The 15,227-nt window shown below is 34.6% G+C and overlaps 1 protein-coding gene across 1 annotated transcript; it reads left to right on the top strand.

Annotated features, from left to right (window-relative positions):
• Positions 1 to 13,515: 13,515 nt before the first annotated feature.
• Positions 13,516 to 14,961, top strand: LOC131027268 (GRAS family protein RAM1-like). Its single transcript, XM_057957283.2, has one exon. The coding sequence runs from the start codon at positions 13,516 to 13,518 to the stop codon at positions 14,959 to 14,961; it is 1,446 nt and encodes a 481-aa protein (XP_057813266.2).
• The last annotated feature ends 266 nt before the right edge of the window (positions 14,962 to 15,227 follow it).

Genomic DNA, 15,227 nt, shown 5'->3' with positions numbered 1-15,227 from the left:
AAGAACTAAAATAATGCAATCTTATGTTTTTGTTAACCGAGTGTTTACTCTATGTTGTAATATCAAAATCTTCGTAGAAACTAACATAATGCAAAGGGTGGCATTATTATATTAATTAATAGGAAAGAAATTTAATTTTAAGATAAAGATGTCATGGTAACGATTTAACTTGAAATTTGGTGGTCTAACAACAACATCACCACTTAATTGTTGTAATTAATCTCTAAGCATTGCATTTACTCCCATCATGTAGTCTATCTTCCCCCATGCCATCAAATGTCTGGTCAATCTTTTCAAGCACATGATTCTCTATTTCTATTAGCTCTCTTGATTCTATGGTTGCCTCCATTCAATGCACATAGCACAAACTTGAGTTAAAAAAATTTGATGATTGTCTCGTTTGGGATTTGGCTCTAATGGATCTAGAAACTTTGAATTAATTGCATTTCATTTTGTTTTTTGTTAGTTTTTTTTTTAAAAGCATATATGGTGAGCTGGGTAGTGTTTTGTAATGTAATCTGTTTAGAAAAATAGTGCAGTACAGAGCACGAGTGCTGCTTTTGCAATAGAAAGATAATTGTTAGAATAATGTTTACTAGAGTGCTCTTAGGTAAATATTAATTACAGACTTTTCCAGAATTCTCCAACCAATGCATGTTTCCTCTTCTAGATTTCTTGTCTTCTAGAACTCTCTTGCTCTTCATGGAAGACTCTACAGATAAGATCGGAATGTTCTAGAGGTTTGCATACAGACTTTAAATACAATAGCCTCCCTTAACATGTGTAATGCAATGTGTATGAATATAACAGCATAATACTGTGAAATATATGAAGTTAATTTTAGTGTTGTGATGCTCTATTTTTTCTGTGCAAGTGTATTTTGTGTTCTATTTTCTTCACTGCAAACTTTTGTCTGCTAATATGGTATCAGAGCAGATCTAAATGTTGGGCTGTGATAATGGAGTTTCGTAGTATAAAATTTTTATTCTACAGGTTCTGATTTGGCAGTGAGCAACATTAGCAATTTCTAGAAGCAAGTGAATGATACTTCATCAAAAAGGGAAGAATACAAACACAAGAAATTGGTGAGAAATTTTTTAGTTTTTTTAATCTAGGTACTAAGGATTTTTGAAGTGGGTTGCATTCTCATCCAAAAAGGAGGGAATTTAACAATGGATTCTCTTGGTATCTCTCTTCCTACAATTAGATTGAATGGAAAAAATTATTATGATTCGGTATCTCATATTGAAATTACTCTAACCCTTCAAAATTGTTATGAGATTGTTACTAGCAATGAACAAAGACCATCAAATCCTAGAAAAGATCAAGAAAATTGGGATAAAAGGGATAAAAAAGCAGCAGCACTAATCAAGCTTACACTTTCTGAGGAAGTTTTTCCAGAAGTTTGCAATGAAAGGAGTGGAGTTAAAGTATGGGACATTTTAAAAAATCTATATCAAAATTCAGGTGATGTATGAATTTTATCTCTCACCACAAAATTATACAACTTGAAATTATCAAGCTCATAGGAGTTAGTTTCACATTTAAGTAAGTTAAAAGAAAAGAAAAATGAGCTAGCCTCTCTTGGAAAGGATATAGATAATAAGGATTTTGTCCAAATAATATTACAAAGTCTTCCAGGATCTTATCAATCATTTATAAGAGGATTAGATACTGCAGATAAATTAAAAAGTATTAAGTCTAAAGAACTATGTGCTAAATTAGTGCAAGAAGAAAAGCATCAAATTAAGGAAAGAGAAACATTTAGTGATGAATCTCAAGCATTCATAATAAAAGGAAAACAATGGTATAAAAAGTCACAAGATAATCAATCCAAATAAAGGAATTGGAAGAATGAAATTAAAAGTATGTCATCTACAGATCACAATAGAAGTAAATGGAAGTGTCATTACTATGGAAAAATGCATCACAAATAAAATGAATGTTTTAAAAAGAATAGAGATATAGAGAAGAAGACAAATAAGTTTACTAAATTTGTTGATTCTAAAAGAAATGCTTTTTGTGTTGCTCTTAAAGAAAACAATTCTTTTAAGGATGATTGGGTTATTGATTCTGGTGCTACACAACACATGTCTCATAATAAGGAACAATTTGAATTAATAAGTGAAAGTAGTGCAGAAAAAATATATTTGGGAAATAACAGTGCTTTGGAAGTTAAAGGGATTGGAAATGTCAAAGTTGATAATGGTGTATTCAAAAATGTGAAGTTAGTTCCTGAATTGAAAACAAATCTACTTTTTGTATCTCAAATTGCAAATCAAGGGTATAAAATAGAGTTCTACAATGACAAATGTTTAATCAAAGATGAGAATGATAATTATAGATTGACTATAATTGGTAAAATGGAGAATGGATTATATAAGTTTTAGGAATTACTTCTAACAAAAGAGATGAGAATGTGTGTGCTATTGCCCAATATGATGATATAAGTAGGTTATGGCATGAGCGATTGGGACATGTTAACTATCAAAGCCTCAAGCTTATGGAGAAACTATATATGGTGCATGGGCTTCCAAAGATCTCATCAAGGCATAAGGTATGTGAAGGATGTGCAATGGGAAAGCAACATGTAGAAATTTTCCCACAAGGAAAATCATGGAGGGTGAAAAATCCTTTACATTTGGTTCATAGTGATGTAGTGGGTCCTTTTAGAACACCTTCACTTGGAGGATCAAGGTATGTTCTCACTTTTATAGAAGATTATACTAGAAAAATTTGGGTATATTTTCTACAAAAGAAGGATGAAGTGTTTCATAAGTTTAAAGAGTTTAAAGCTTTGGATGAAAAACAAAGTGGAAAATATCTAAAGATAATAAGAATGGATAGAGGGAGTGAATACATGAATAAAGCCATTTTTAGAATTTTGTAAAGAGTATGGAATAAAGAAAGAATCAACTATTTCTTATACACCCCAACAAAATGGGGTTGCTGAAAGAAAAAATAGAACTATAATAGAAATGGCCATATGTATGCTTCACTCTAGAAATATAGAAGCTAAATTTTGGGCTGAAGCAGTTCATACTACTGTATATATCTTGAATAGAACACCTACTAAAGCAGTTTTTAACATAACACCAGAAGAGGCAAGGAGTGGAAGAAAGCCTACAATGGCTCATTTTAGAGTTTTTGGTTGTAATGCATATGCCCACATTCCTAATGAAAGAAGGAACAAACTTGAACGGAAAAGTGAGAAGTGCATATTGGTAGGATATAGTGAGGAGTCAAAAGGATATAGGTTATTCAATCCTAAAACAAATGAAATTCATATCAAAAGGAATGTATGATTTGATGAAGATATTGAAAAAATCATTCTCCTACATTATCTTACTTTCCAATTTTTCTTGAAGAAGATAAGTCCACAAATGATCAAAATCAAGGAGTGCAATCTTCTGTAGGAGGAGAAGGAGCACAAGTTGAAGAATCAAGTGAAACTGATGATGAAAATACATAGAAAACTAGAAGCATTCAAGAAATTTACCAAGAAGGTCCTAAGAATTTCTTTTCTAACTATGCTCTTATGGCTAAGGTGATGGAGGTTGAAATTCCAAGCACATATGAGGAAGAAAAAGGAAAAGATGAATGGGAAGTAGCTATGCAAGAGGAGTACAACTCTTTCATGAAAAATGGAACATGGGAATTGACAACAGTCCCAAAAGGAAAAAATGTGGTTGGATGCAAGTGGACCTACAAAATAAAGTTCGCATCAAATGGAGCCATCGAAAAACACAAAGCAAGGTTAGTGGCTAAAGGATTTTCACAAACAAAAGGTATTGACTATACTGAAACCTTTTCTCCAGTTGCTAAAATGACTTCAATCCGTACAATAGTTGTTTTAGTTGCAAAATTTGGTTGGAAATTTTCTCAAATGGATGTAAAAAGTGCATTTCTACATGGTGATCTTAACGAAGAAATCTATATGCAACAACCACTAGGATTTGTTAAAGTTTGTGAAGAAAATCTAGTGTGTAGATTAAAAAAATTATTATATGGTCTTAAACAAGCTCCAAGGGCATGGTACTCCGAAATAAATGAATACTTTATAGGAGCAAAATTTAAAAGAAGCAAAGTTGATCCAGATATGTATGTAAAGCATGTTGATGAAAAAATTATTATTATTGTACTATATGTAGATGCTTTGAATATTACAGGAGATCATACAAAGTGTATAGAAAGTACCAAGGATCAACTTAAGCAATCTTTTGAAATAACTATTCTAGGATTGATGCATTTTTTCTTAGGTATGCAAGTTTGGCAAGAAGAAGGAAGGATTATGCTATCTCAAACAAAATATGCTCTTGATGTATTAAGGAAATTTAATATGAGAGATTGTAAACCATCTAATACACCATGTGAAGTTGGATTAAAATTGAGTGCTAACTCTACTCAAAGGAAGGTAGATGGAAAATTGTATAGACAACTGGTTGGTAGTCTTTTGTATCTTAACATAACTAGACTAGATATTGCATATGCAGTTGGTATTGTATCTAGGTACATGGCAGATCCACACATTGAACATTGGAAAGCAGCTAAAAGAATATTGAAATACATTAAGGGTACTTATCAACTTGGTATTGAATACAAATATGGAGGAGAACCTACTTTAGTTGGATATACAGACTCTGATTATGCAGGTGATATTGATGATAGGAAATCAACTTCAGGATACATCTTTCATCTTGGATTAGGACCAATTTCTTGGAGCAGCAAGAAGCAATCAACTGTGTCATTATCATCAACAAAAGCTGAATATATTGGTTCATCAAAGGCATCTCAAGAAGCATTGTGGCTTAGAAGACTACTTGAAGAAACATACCATCCACAACATTCTTCTACTATAATATTTTGTGATAATCAAAGCACTATCAAGTTGGAAAAAAATATCGTATATCATACCAAGTCTAAGCATATAGAAGTGCATCATCATTTTGTTCAAGATCTAATTGAAAGTCAAATGGTGGAGCTCCAATTTTGTGGCACAGAAGAACAAATTGGTGACATATTCACAAAAGCATTGCCTATTGTTAAATTTGTCAAACTAAGAGAAATGTTGTATCTCAAGGAAGTTGCTATTCTCTCCAAATAAACATTATGGGGGGGTGTTAGAATAATGTTTACTACAGTGCTGGTAGGTAAATATTAATTACAAACTTTTCCAGAATTCTCCAGCCAACACATGTTTCCTCTTCTAGATTTCTAATCTTCTAGATCTCTCTTGCTCTTCATGGAAGACTCTACGGATAAGATCAAAATGTTATGGAGGTTTGCATACAGACTTTAAATACAACAGCCTCCCTTAACATTTGTAATGAAATGTGTATGAATATAATAGCATAGTGTTGTGAAATATATGAAGTTAATTTTAGTGTTGTGAAACTCTATTTTTTCTGTGCTAGTGTATTTTGTGTTCTGTTTTCTTCACTGCAAACTTTTGTCTGTTAATAATAACAACAGGGTTTGTAGTTGAAAAATAGAGTATTACAAGTTTTGTATTTTCAATGTGTGGTTAATCAAATGAAGTAGATCCCCCGCTAGGAATCAAGCATTGGGTTTGCAATGATACTGTGAATGCATCTTTATTTTATCATTGAAATTGCTTTGTATGTTTTCTTTTTGTTTTTTTTGTCATCTGCCTCTCTACATCAGTGGTATCAGAGCTAAAAGTTAGCAGTGTTTAATATTTTCAAGTGTTTTTCAAGCAAATTATTTGCAAGCAATCATGATAGCTTCAGACACAATTGTGACAAATCCAAAGATCTCATAGTTCAATGGGAAAAATTATGACTATTGGGCAGGGCAATCACAATGAAGGCATTATATTTCTCTCAAGATTTATGAGAGTTTGTTGAGAATGGCCACCTAGAACTAGCTGTTGCAATAACATATAATCCATTAACTCAAGCAAAGAAAGACTTAAATAAGGACTCAAAAGATCTCTCTTTCATCTTTCAAGGAGTGCATGAAAACATTTTTCCAAGGATTACAGCAGCAACAAAGTCAAAACAAGCATTGGATACTCTCCAAACTATCTACCAAGGAATGGTTTTAAGGTGAAGACAGCTAGGCTACAAAAGCTTAGGAGGGATTTTGAAACCATTTACATGAAGGAATCAGATATAGTAGACTCATTCTTCACTCAAATCATTGGACTAGTAAACCAAATCAGATCACATGGTGAAAATATTGAAGAAGGGAGAGTGGTTGAAAATATTTTGAGAAGTTTTCCTACAATGCTCGAATCAACTTTGGTGGCCATAGAAGAGACAAAGAATCTCCCATAATTTTTCAGTTGATGAACTACATACATCACTTATTTATCATGAGGATAGGCTGAGTAGGTCAACAAATTCAAGTTTGGAGCATGTTTTCAAAACAAAAGTCTCAATGAACCATTGTAGATGTAGGAGACGAAAAACAATTAGAGGTAGAGGAAGAAATTCATATAGAAGTGGAAGAAGCAGCCCATCAAGCTCAAGTTCAAACTCAAGTAGAAGAGGCAATCATCAAACATCAACTCAAAATCAGCCACAAGGCCAAAGGTATGATAAATCTTTAGTTCAATGTCATTATTGCAAGAAATTTCGGTGTTACTTAAATGAATGTAGAAAGAAACAATATGATTCTAGGCAACAAAGTGCAAATTTTACCAAAGAAAACCAAAGTCAAAACAACATGTTCATAGCTTGTAATGTTGCACAAAAAAGTGAAAACGACATATGGTTTTAAGACTCAGAGTGTAGTAATCATAGGACTGAGAATTTATAGATGTTTTCTAGCTTGGATGAGAGTGTGAAATCAGATGTCACACTGGGAAATGACAAAAAAGTTTCAGTTATGGGCAAAGGAAGTATCCATATTTTAACCAAAAAGGTGGAGAAAAAGTATATTTCAAATGTGTATTTTGTTCTAGGTTTAAAACATAATCTAACAAGCATTGGACAACTTTTTCAAAAGGGGTATAGGGTCTTTTTCAAAACTAGAGAATGCACAATCCAAGATAAGTTTCCAAGTAATCATGTTATTGAAAAGGTTGAAATGACAAACAACATAATCTTTCCCCTGAGGGAAAAACCAGATTTGAAGGTAGGATTGGCTCAAGCACACCCTTAAAAAATCTTACAAGGGAATGAAGATAAAACTATACCAGTCAACCAAGTAATATTCAAGCATAAATAAAGGATGAAAATTGGTTATGACACCTAAGATTTTGGCATGTAAACTTTGGAAGCTTAAACTTATTGCATAAGAGAAAATGGTGAAGGGGTTGCCACTAATAGAAAAATTAGATAGAATTTGTGAAGGTTGTATCTTGGGTAACCAACATAAGGAGTCATTTCTAGCAAAACAATTGTCGCGGGCAAATGCACCATTGGAGATTGTTCATTTAGATTTGTGTGGACAAATGCAAACACCCTTAATCAGTGGACGCTACTACCTCTTGATATTCATTGATGATTTTACAAGAAAGATATGGGTCTACTTTCTAAAACATAATCATAAGATGTTTGATAACTTTTTTCAAGTCAAGGCTCTTTTTGAGAAGAAAAGTGGGCATCACATCAAAGCATTGATAACAAATGGAGGTGGTGAATATATTTCAAATTAATTCATAAGTTTTTGCAAGGATGATAGTATCTACAAATAATTCACTACATCTTATACCCTAAAACAATATGGTCTAGTTGAAAGGAGAAATGAGACAACAATGGAAATGACAAGGAGCATGTTGAAGGAAAAGCATTTGTCAAATGAATATTGGGTTGAAGTTGTACTATGTGAAACATATGAAATGAATAGATGTCCCACTAAAAGTGTCATTAATAGGATTCTAGAAGAAGCACATTGTGGAAGAAAAAATAAAGTTTCTCACATGAGATTATTTGGATGTGTAGCATATGCATGAGTTAAGAATAAAGTTAGGAAATAAAGGAGAAAAATACATATTTGTGGGATATAGTGATGAATCCAAGGCATACAAGTTATACAATCCAATTAGCAAAAAGGTTATAATCAGAAAAGATGTGCAATTTGTAGAAGATGAATTATGGGATGGAAGTTTAGATAAAACAATAAATATTGTAGCCAATATACCACAAGAAGAAAAGGCAGACTTTATATCGGCTATTACTCCTTCAAGTGTGACTCCCCTATGCCCATTCAAAGACAACAAAATCGATAATAAATGATACCATCAAGTAAAAGGACATCCCCACTCACTACAGTTAATACTCCATCAAATGTGCAGCAAACACCATCCTCAATTGGTACTCTTGGTGTTGGACCATCAAGTCAACATTCAATAGGTTTAAGTAACATGTCAAACCCCATATTTTCAGGCTTAAGAAGAAAAAAAAAGAATTTTAAGAGATATTTATCAGCAAAATGATGGTGAAAATAATGCAAGTCCGATTTCTCTTTTTTCCTTATAAGCACATGTAGAAGATCTAATTCATTTTGAAGATTCTACTAAATCCCATATAGATAGAGGGGCTTAACTAATTTCTTGATAAATAGGATTTACCACTACATCTATTAAGGAAGAAAAATGAGTGCATGCAATGGATGAAGAAATAGATGCTTTAAAAAGAATCAAACATGGGAGCTATTAAGACTTCCACAAAGAAAATATTTGATACGAGTGAAGTGGATTTAAAAACAAAATTGAATGCAAATGATGATGTACATAAATACAAAGAAAGGCTTGTAGGAAAAGGTTATTCGCAACAACTCAAAGTGGACTATAATGAGGCATTTGCACCAAAAACTTGTTTAGACACCGTGAGAACAATACTAACCATCACAACTCAAAATAAGTGGGTTATATATCAAATGGATGTGAAATCAACTTTCTTGAATGGTTTTCTAGAAGAAGAGGTCTATGCCGAACAAAAACCTAGGTATGAAATTTTTGGGTCATGAAAACAAGGTTTGCAAACTCAAGAAGGCACTCTATAGACTTAAACAAGCCCAAGAGAATTGTATAGAAGAATTGATAGTTATCTTTTGCAAAATGGATTTAATAGGTGCAATAGTGAGCCTACTCTATACATCAAGATGAATAAATAAAGAGAGATCATAATTATTTGTTGATATGTTGATGACTTGATATTCATTGGTGACTTGTCAATTGACATGTTTAAATCAACTATGAAAAATGAATTTGAGATGACTGATTTGGGTTTAATGAAGTACTTTCTTGGTATTGAAGTAAGTCAAAATGATAAAGGTATATTCATTCCACACTATAAGTATGCAAGTGACATTTTCAAGAGGTTTAATATGTTGAATTGCAAATCATCCCCTATACCAATAGTAATAGGTCTAAAATTAAGGAAGAATCACAAAGTCCATCCAATGCAAATCCAACTTTGTATAAAAAACTTGTTGGTAGTCTCATATATTAAATAGCCATAAGGTCAGATATAATGTTTGCACTTAGCCTCATTTCAAGGTTCATGAAGTCTCCAAAGGTTTCTCATCGACAAGAAGGGAAAAGAACCTTGAATATGTTAGTGGAATAAAGAACTATGGAATTCTCTACTTAAGGTAAAGTGATGTCAAGTTGATAGGATATATTGGTAGTGATTGTGCAAGGATTATAGATGATAGGAAGGGCACTTCCGGCCATGTTTTCATTTTGGATCAAGTGTATCATCTTGGGCATCAGAGAAACAACCAATTGTCACTCTCTCATTAGCTAAAGTAGATTATGTAGAAGCTATAAGGGTAGCTTGTCAAGTAATATGGATGAGAAGAATGTTAAAATACTTGAAGAACCAACAAGAGGCAACAAACATCTATTGTGACAACTCAGCTATAAAATTGTCCAAGAATCTAGTTTTTCACAAAACAAGAAAACATATAGACATAGGATATCATGTCATTAGATATTTGATCAACAATGGAGAAGTCTACATAGAACATTAAAAGTCAAAAGATCAATTTGCAGACATATTCACCAAAACACTGGGAAAGAAAATTTTTTTGCATGAACAAGACAATCTAGACCTATCATTGATAGCAGCAGTTGTTTTTGATAAAGATAAATAGGTTTTACAAGGACGTGAAACCCAAAGTTTTATAGACCAAGGCCAATAGCCAAAAGACATTAATCATAAGTGAAATAGGGGATAAACCCCACAAAGACCCAACACCAAAAAACAAACTGAAAAGTTTCCAAAAAAGACAGGAAAAGGCCCTCAACTGAGTGAATGCACCAATTCGGTATTCTTCTGAATAATCTTCTTGTTGATTTTCTCCATATCCTCCATGATGACTCTAGAGGTACCCTGGTCCTAGATCCGGCTCCTGGTCCTAGTATAGGGACCCCAACTAGTCTTGCCTCCAGCAGCACTCTGGCCACCCTTTGAAGCATTATTTTTCTATTTTTCCCCCAAGGGAGGATTGCTGGCTATGGGTCTAGTTTTATAGTCGGCCATGATGGCATTGATTTTCTCCAAACCTTCAACATTATTACTCATTGCCTCCCTACTAATTTCTACCAGATTATTTAGGTTGTCTTTGATGTCATTCACATACTCTTCCAGCATATCAATTATGTGCTCGTGGAAGATCATCATAGTTTCAACATCTTGAGATATCTTCTAAATCATGCTCATGATCTTCTCAATTTTACTAGGCCTAGGGGACTCCATGAAAGTTTAAATAATTCCCTTAATCCCATCTTTTAGGGTTCTAATCTCCTTATCCACCCACTTCCAGCAGTTCTCTTAGCTCCTAGTGACTTCCAAAATTAGGTCTTCCAACACTTTTCCCCTTTTTAATCATATTCATTCCCCTTATTCACCGTCCCCTATTTCTCGTTATCCACATTTAAGGGGATGTCCAACCTAATCTCGTGGTCCTTGTCTTTGGACCCACTTGACTTGGTCAATTTTGTTCTCTTCCTGATGGGGGTTTCCAGGTCTTGTATTTTCTTGCTACTGGATTTAAATTTGCTTGTTGCCCACCTTAGAGGATTGGTTTTTCTACTACTGTTAGTTCCTGGGGTCACCATAGCCTCCCCTTCTTTCTTTGGTTTGTATTTAGGGTCCATTGAATCCTTGATATCATGCCAATCCATGATGGTGACACTTTCATCCTCTTCCATCTTCGTATAAAAAATAAACTACACCTTAGGGTTAGAGGAAGAAATGTGGGTTGTATCCATGGGGGAGGGTTTCACGTCATGAGCTTTGGCATGCTCCATGATTAACATGATAAGCCCCTCATGAGGTTCTCAGCATCCTTAACTAAACCATTATCCAATGACAAAACTAGGTAGAAGGGGATGGAAATAATTTTACCATGTCTAAAATGGTTTAAGATTGTAAAATGATACAAGAAAATAATAGCATTTCTACCATCAAGAGTGATGTACCTCATGATGAATTCCACCATGTCCACCCAGAGGGAATTTGGTTCTTTCTTGTTGTAGCCACCATCCACCATTTTAGAAACCCTTTGTCATTCCTTATCCTTGTCAAAAAATGTAGCAATGGCCTCCTCACCCGATTTCCTTTCTCTATAAAATTTCTTGCCCTCCATAGCAAGTCCAGTAACAGTGGCAACCAGGGTGAATCAACAAGGAATTTCATCCCATAAACTGTTAACACACCCTTGTTCCAACCTTTAACAAAGATTTTAGTAACCAAGGAAGAGTTGCCATGAAGTCTCTCCAGATAGGGAACTATCCCACCATCAGAGATTTCCTCCCAAACCTCCTTATTCTTCGTCCACTTATCATAGGTCGTGGGTTCATGCTTATTCTTATCACCACCAATTCTGTTACTCAGGCAATCTAGACAGCTACTCTCCAGATGGAAAACTAGGAAAGAGAAAAACAAGAAATAGGGCGAGCGGAAGTTTCTAGAGTCTCTCAAAGTGGTAATAATTTGAATTACCATCCAAACGGCTCCCACCCCATCATAATCTTCTAGCATTAAATTCATTTGTAAGGCCGAAGATATTGACACCATTTCTTGCCAGGTCGCACAGAGTTTTCAAGAAGGTTTCCCTTCCACTCCACCACTTAACCACCACGTTATCAATAGCCAAGTTGGCAGCATGATCGGCTAGTTTATTTCCTTCCTAGAAAACATGTGAAATCTTGAGCTCCTCTAGGCTAGCAATCATTTCAAGGCAATCCTTGATCATGTTCGAAATAGTCTAGCTTTGCTCCATACTACCCTTGATGCATTTCAAAATGTTAAGCAAGTCACTTTCCAACCAAACCCCTCTAAAGCCCTCCTTGGTCGCCATGTGGAGCCCTATGTAGGTTGCACTAGCGTCCGCATGATGGTAGATATTGTTATTAAGGGAGAGTGTTGGAATTAATCTTCAACCACTGCATTTACTTCCCTCCTATAGCCTATCTTCCCTCTTGCCATCAAATGCCATGTCAGTCTTTTCGAGCACATGATCATCCATTTTTCTCAGCTCTCTCCATTCTATGTTTGCCTCCGTTCAATGAACATAGGAAATATTTGATTTATTTTTTTCTAATGATAATCTCCTTTATAATTTGCCTTTGATGGATCTAGAAACTTTGAATTAATTGCATTTCTTTTTTTTTGGGGTAGTATTTTTTTTAAAAAGCATATAGAGTGAACTAACAGTGTTTTGTAATGTAATGTGTTTAAAAAAACAGAGTAGTACAGAGCACAAGTACTTCTATTAAAATAGAAATATAACAATAGGGTTTGTAGTTGAAAAATAGAGTATTATAAGTTTCGTATTTTTTAGTGTATGGTTAATCAAATGAAACATCTCCTCTTTAATAGAATCAAGCATTGTGTTTTGTGATTATATATATATATATAAATGAATACATAATATTGTGAATGCATCTTTATTTTATCACTTTATTGTTCTGCATGTTTTCTATTTGCTTTTCTGTCCTCTACCTCTATTAACCAATACAACATTACAATGAACCCAATTTTCAATTACATTGAAAAAATTTATACAATAACCATAAACAATCTGATGTCATTATCTTATAAATTTTAATAAATATAATAAAACAATTCTTAAATTATTTTTAAAGAATTCGCATAAATTTATAATTTAAATAAAAACACTAATATATTTTACACAAAATTTGTCTATATTAAAAAATAAAATAAAAATTATTTTCACAATGTTGCTAAGATAAAATTTATCTCTTTCATTCTGAAAAGTACACTTTCAAACTACGTGGATCCGACCGAATCTATTTTATTTCTTTTAACTAAACATTGAATTTAACTATTTGTATGGATTCAAAGAACAGCAGTTATTGGAATCTTGCCGCCACAGACGGCTATCGTTACACAGAAACGTTGTTAAATATATGATGAATTCATACCTTGAAAGAAAACAGCACCAAGTTTGCAGAGACAAGAACTACTAGGAAAATATAGATTTCCTCCGTTTCTGTGATATTATACTCTGAAATATTTTTTCTGGCTGGAAGTTGAAACGAATCCAGTAATTAAGGACCAGGCGAAGGCAACCATGGCTGAGCGATTTGCAGTGTCTGGTTGTAAAAATGCTCCATGTCCAAAAATCTACAAGGACGATCAGAAGGTGCAGAATATAATGTCAGGGCAGTTAGATAACTTTTCATTGCAACAGTATGATGTTTCCGAGCTGCCATCTAAATTCAATGGCGAAATGCTCACACATGCCTATGTTTTGTCGTCTGTCGAAGAAATTGTCAGACTAGCGGGCACGCGATATGTCAGAGGCTATGCTAATGGCGGCATAGAGTCTTGCTTTGTCACTCCTGCTCTGGCGACGGAAGACCAGCATGGGCTAGAATTGGCTCATCTTCTTTTCATCTCTGCAGAGTATATAAACAACAAACAATATGATCAAGCAGCCAGGCTGTTGATGCAGTGTCACGACTTCTCTTCGAAGTGGGGAAGCCCTATTGAGAGGGTCTGCTATTATTTCTCCAGGGCGCTGCAGGAGAGAATCGAACGACAGACCTGCGAGGAGTTAAGGAATCCTGTAAAGCCAGCCCTCAATTTTGTCAACAATTTCTACAGTGGGTATAATAAAGCCGAATTTAATCAAGTGCTGGCATTTTCTTATAGAGCTGTCCCGTTTGTGAAACTGGTGCAACTAACATCTGTGCAGGCAATCTTAGACACCGTGGGAAATGCTAACAAAATTCATGTGATAGATCTGGACATTCGAAATGGGAGTCAATGGTCAGGTCTAATACAGAGCCTTGCCCTGAGAAGTCCTTCCAGTTCGATTAAGCTTCTGAGGATCACAGCAATTGGAATGGATGCGGGTGATCTGAAAGATAGCGGAAGACGACTACACGAGCTCGCTAAGTCCTTGGAGGTTCCATTTTCGTACAGGATGGTGCAGATCTCAACTATGGAGGAGATTGATGAGGGTATGTTCAACGTTAAACCTGGGGAGGCTGTCGCAGTGTTTGCTCCCACTGTTTTCCATAGGCTGTTATATAACCGGAGTCTTCTGGAGAGTGTTATCGATGTTATAAAGAGATTAAGGCCCCGGATAATGGTGAATATAGAGGTTGAAGCTGACAGCAATTCTCCTTCATTTGACAAGCGATTCATCGATGTACTTTTCCACAGCAGCGCTTGTTTTGACGCCTTCGACGTGATCATGCCAGATAGACGTGATCCAGAAAGGGTCAAATATGAAGAAATATTCTGTGGAAGCCAGATAAGGAATATGATTGCCTGTGAGGGGAACGATAGGAGAGTTAGACATGTTAAACTTGATGTTTGGAGATGTTTCTTCAACCACAAGGGATTGAAGGAGATGAGCTTCAGCTATCAAGCTTGGTATCAGGCCAGGTTATTGCTGAAAGGATTATCTCACGGTGAATGTTATAGTCTCGAGGCCAATGGAGATGCCCTAATTAGTGGGTGGAAAACAACTCCACTAGTTGCGGTATCTTTATGGACTTGTGGCTGAATTGCGTGACTTATAAATGCAATGTCTTGCTGACTCTATTAAGAATGAAATCTTCCTCGTTTCACATTTCTCTTTGATATTTTTCTGTTTCTCTGACTATTATTTAATCACTGCAGTAGTTTGTTCTAAATATTTAGCATTCACTGAAGTTTTGTGGATGCATAAAACCCTAATAACTGAAGGAATTACATTAGTAAGATATTTTATTTTTACTATTAAGTTGTATTTTGTGAGCTTCAAAGTTTATGAAGGCAGCTTTACGATAT

This window comes from Cryptomeria japonica, chromosome 4 (genome assembly GCF_030272615.1).
Source record: "Cryptomeria japonica chromosome 4, Sugi_1.0, whole genome shotgun sequence".
Lineage (NCBI taxonomy): Eukaryota > Viridiplantae > Streptophyta > Pinopsida > Cupressales > Cupressaceae > Cryptomeria > Cryptomeria japonica.
The sequence above is the reverse complement of the archived record's forward strand: the minus strand, read 5'-3'. Positions and strand labels throughout refer to the sequence as shown.

Excerpts from the sequence above, each read along its gene's own strand:
- LOC131027268 (XM_057957283.2), top strand. The coding sequence starts at position 13,516 with ATGGCTGAGCGATTTGCAGTGTCTGGTTGTAAAAATGCTCCATGTCCA.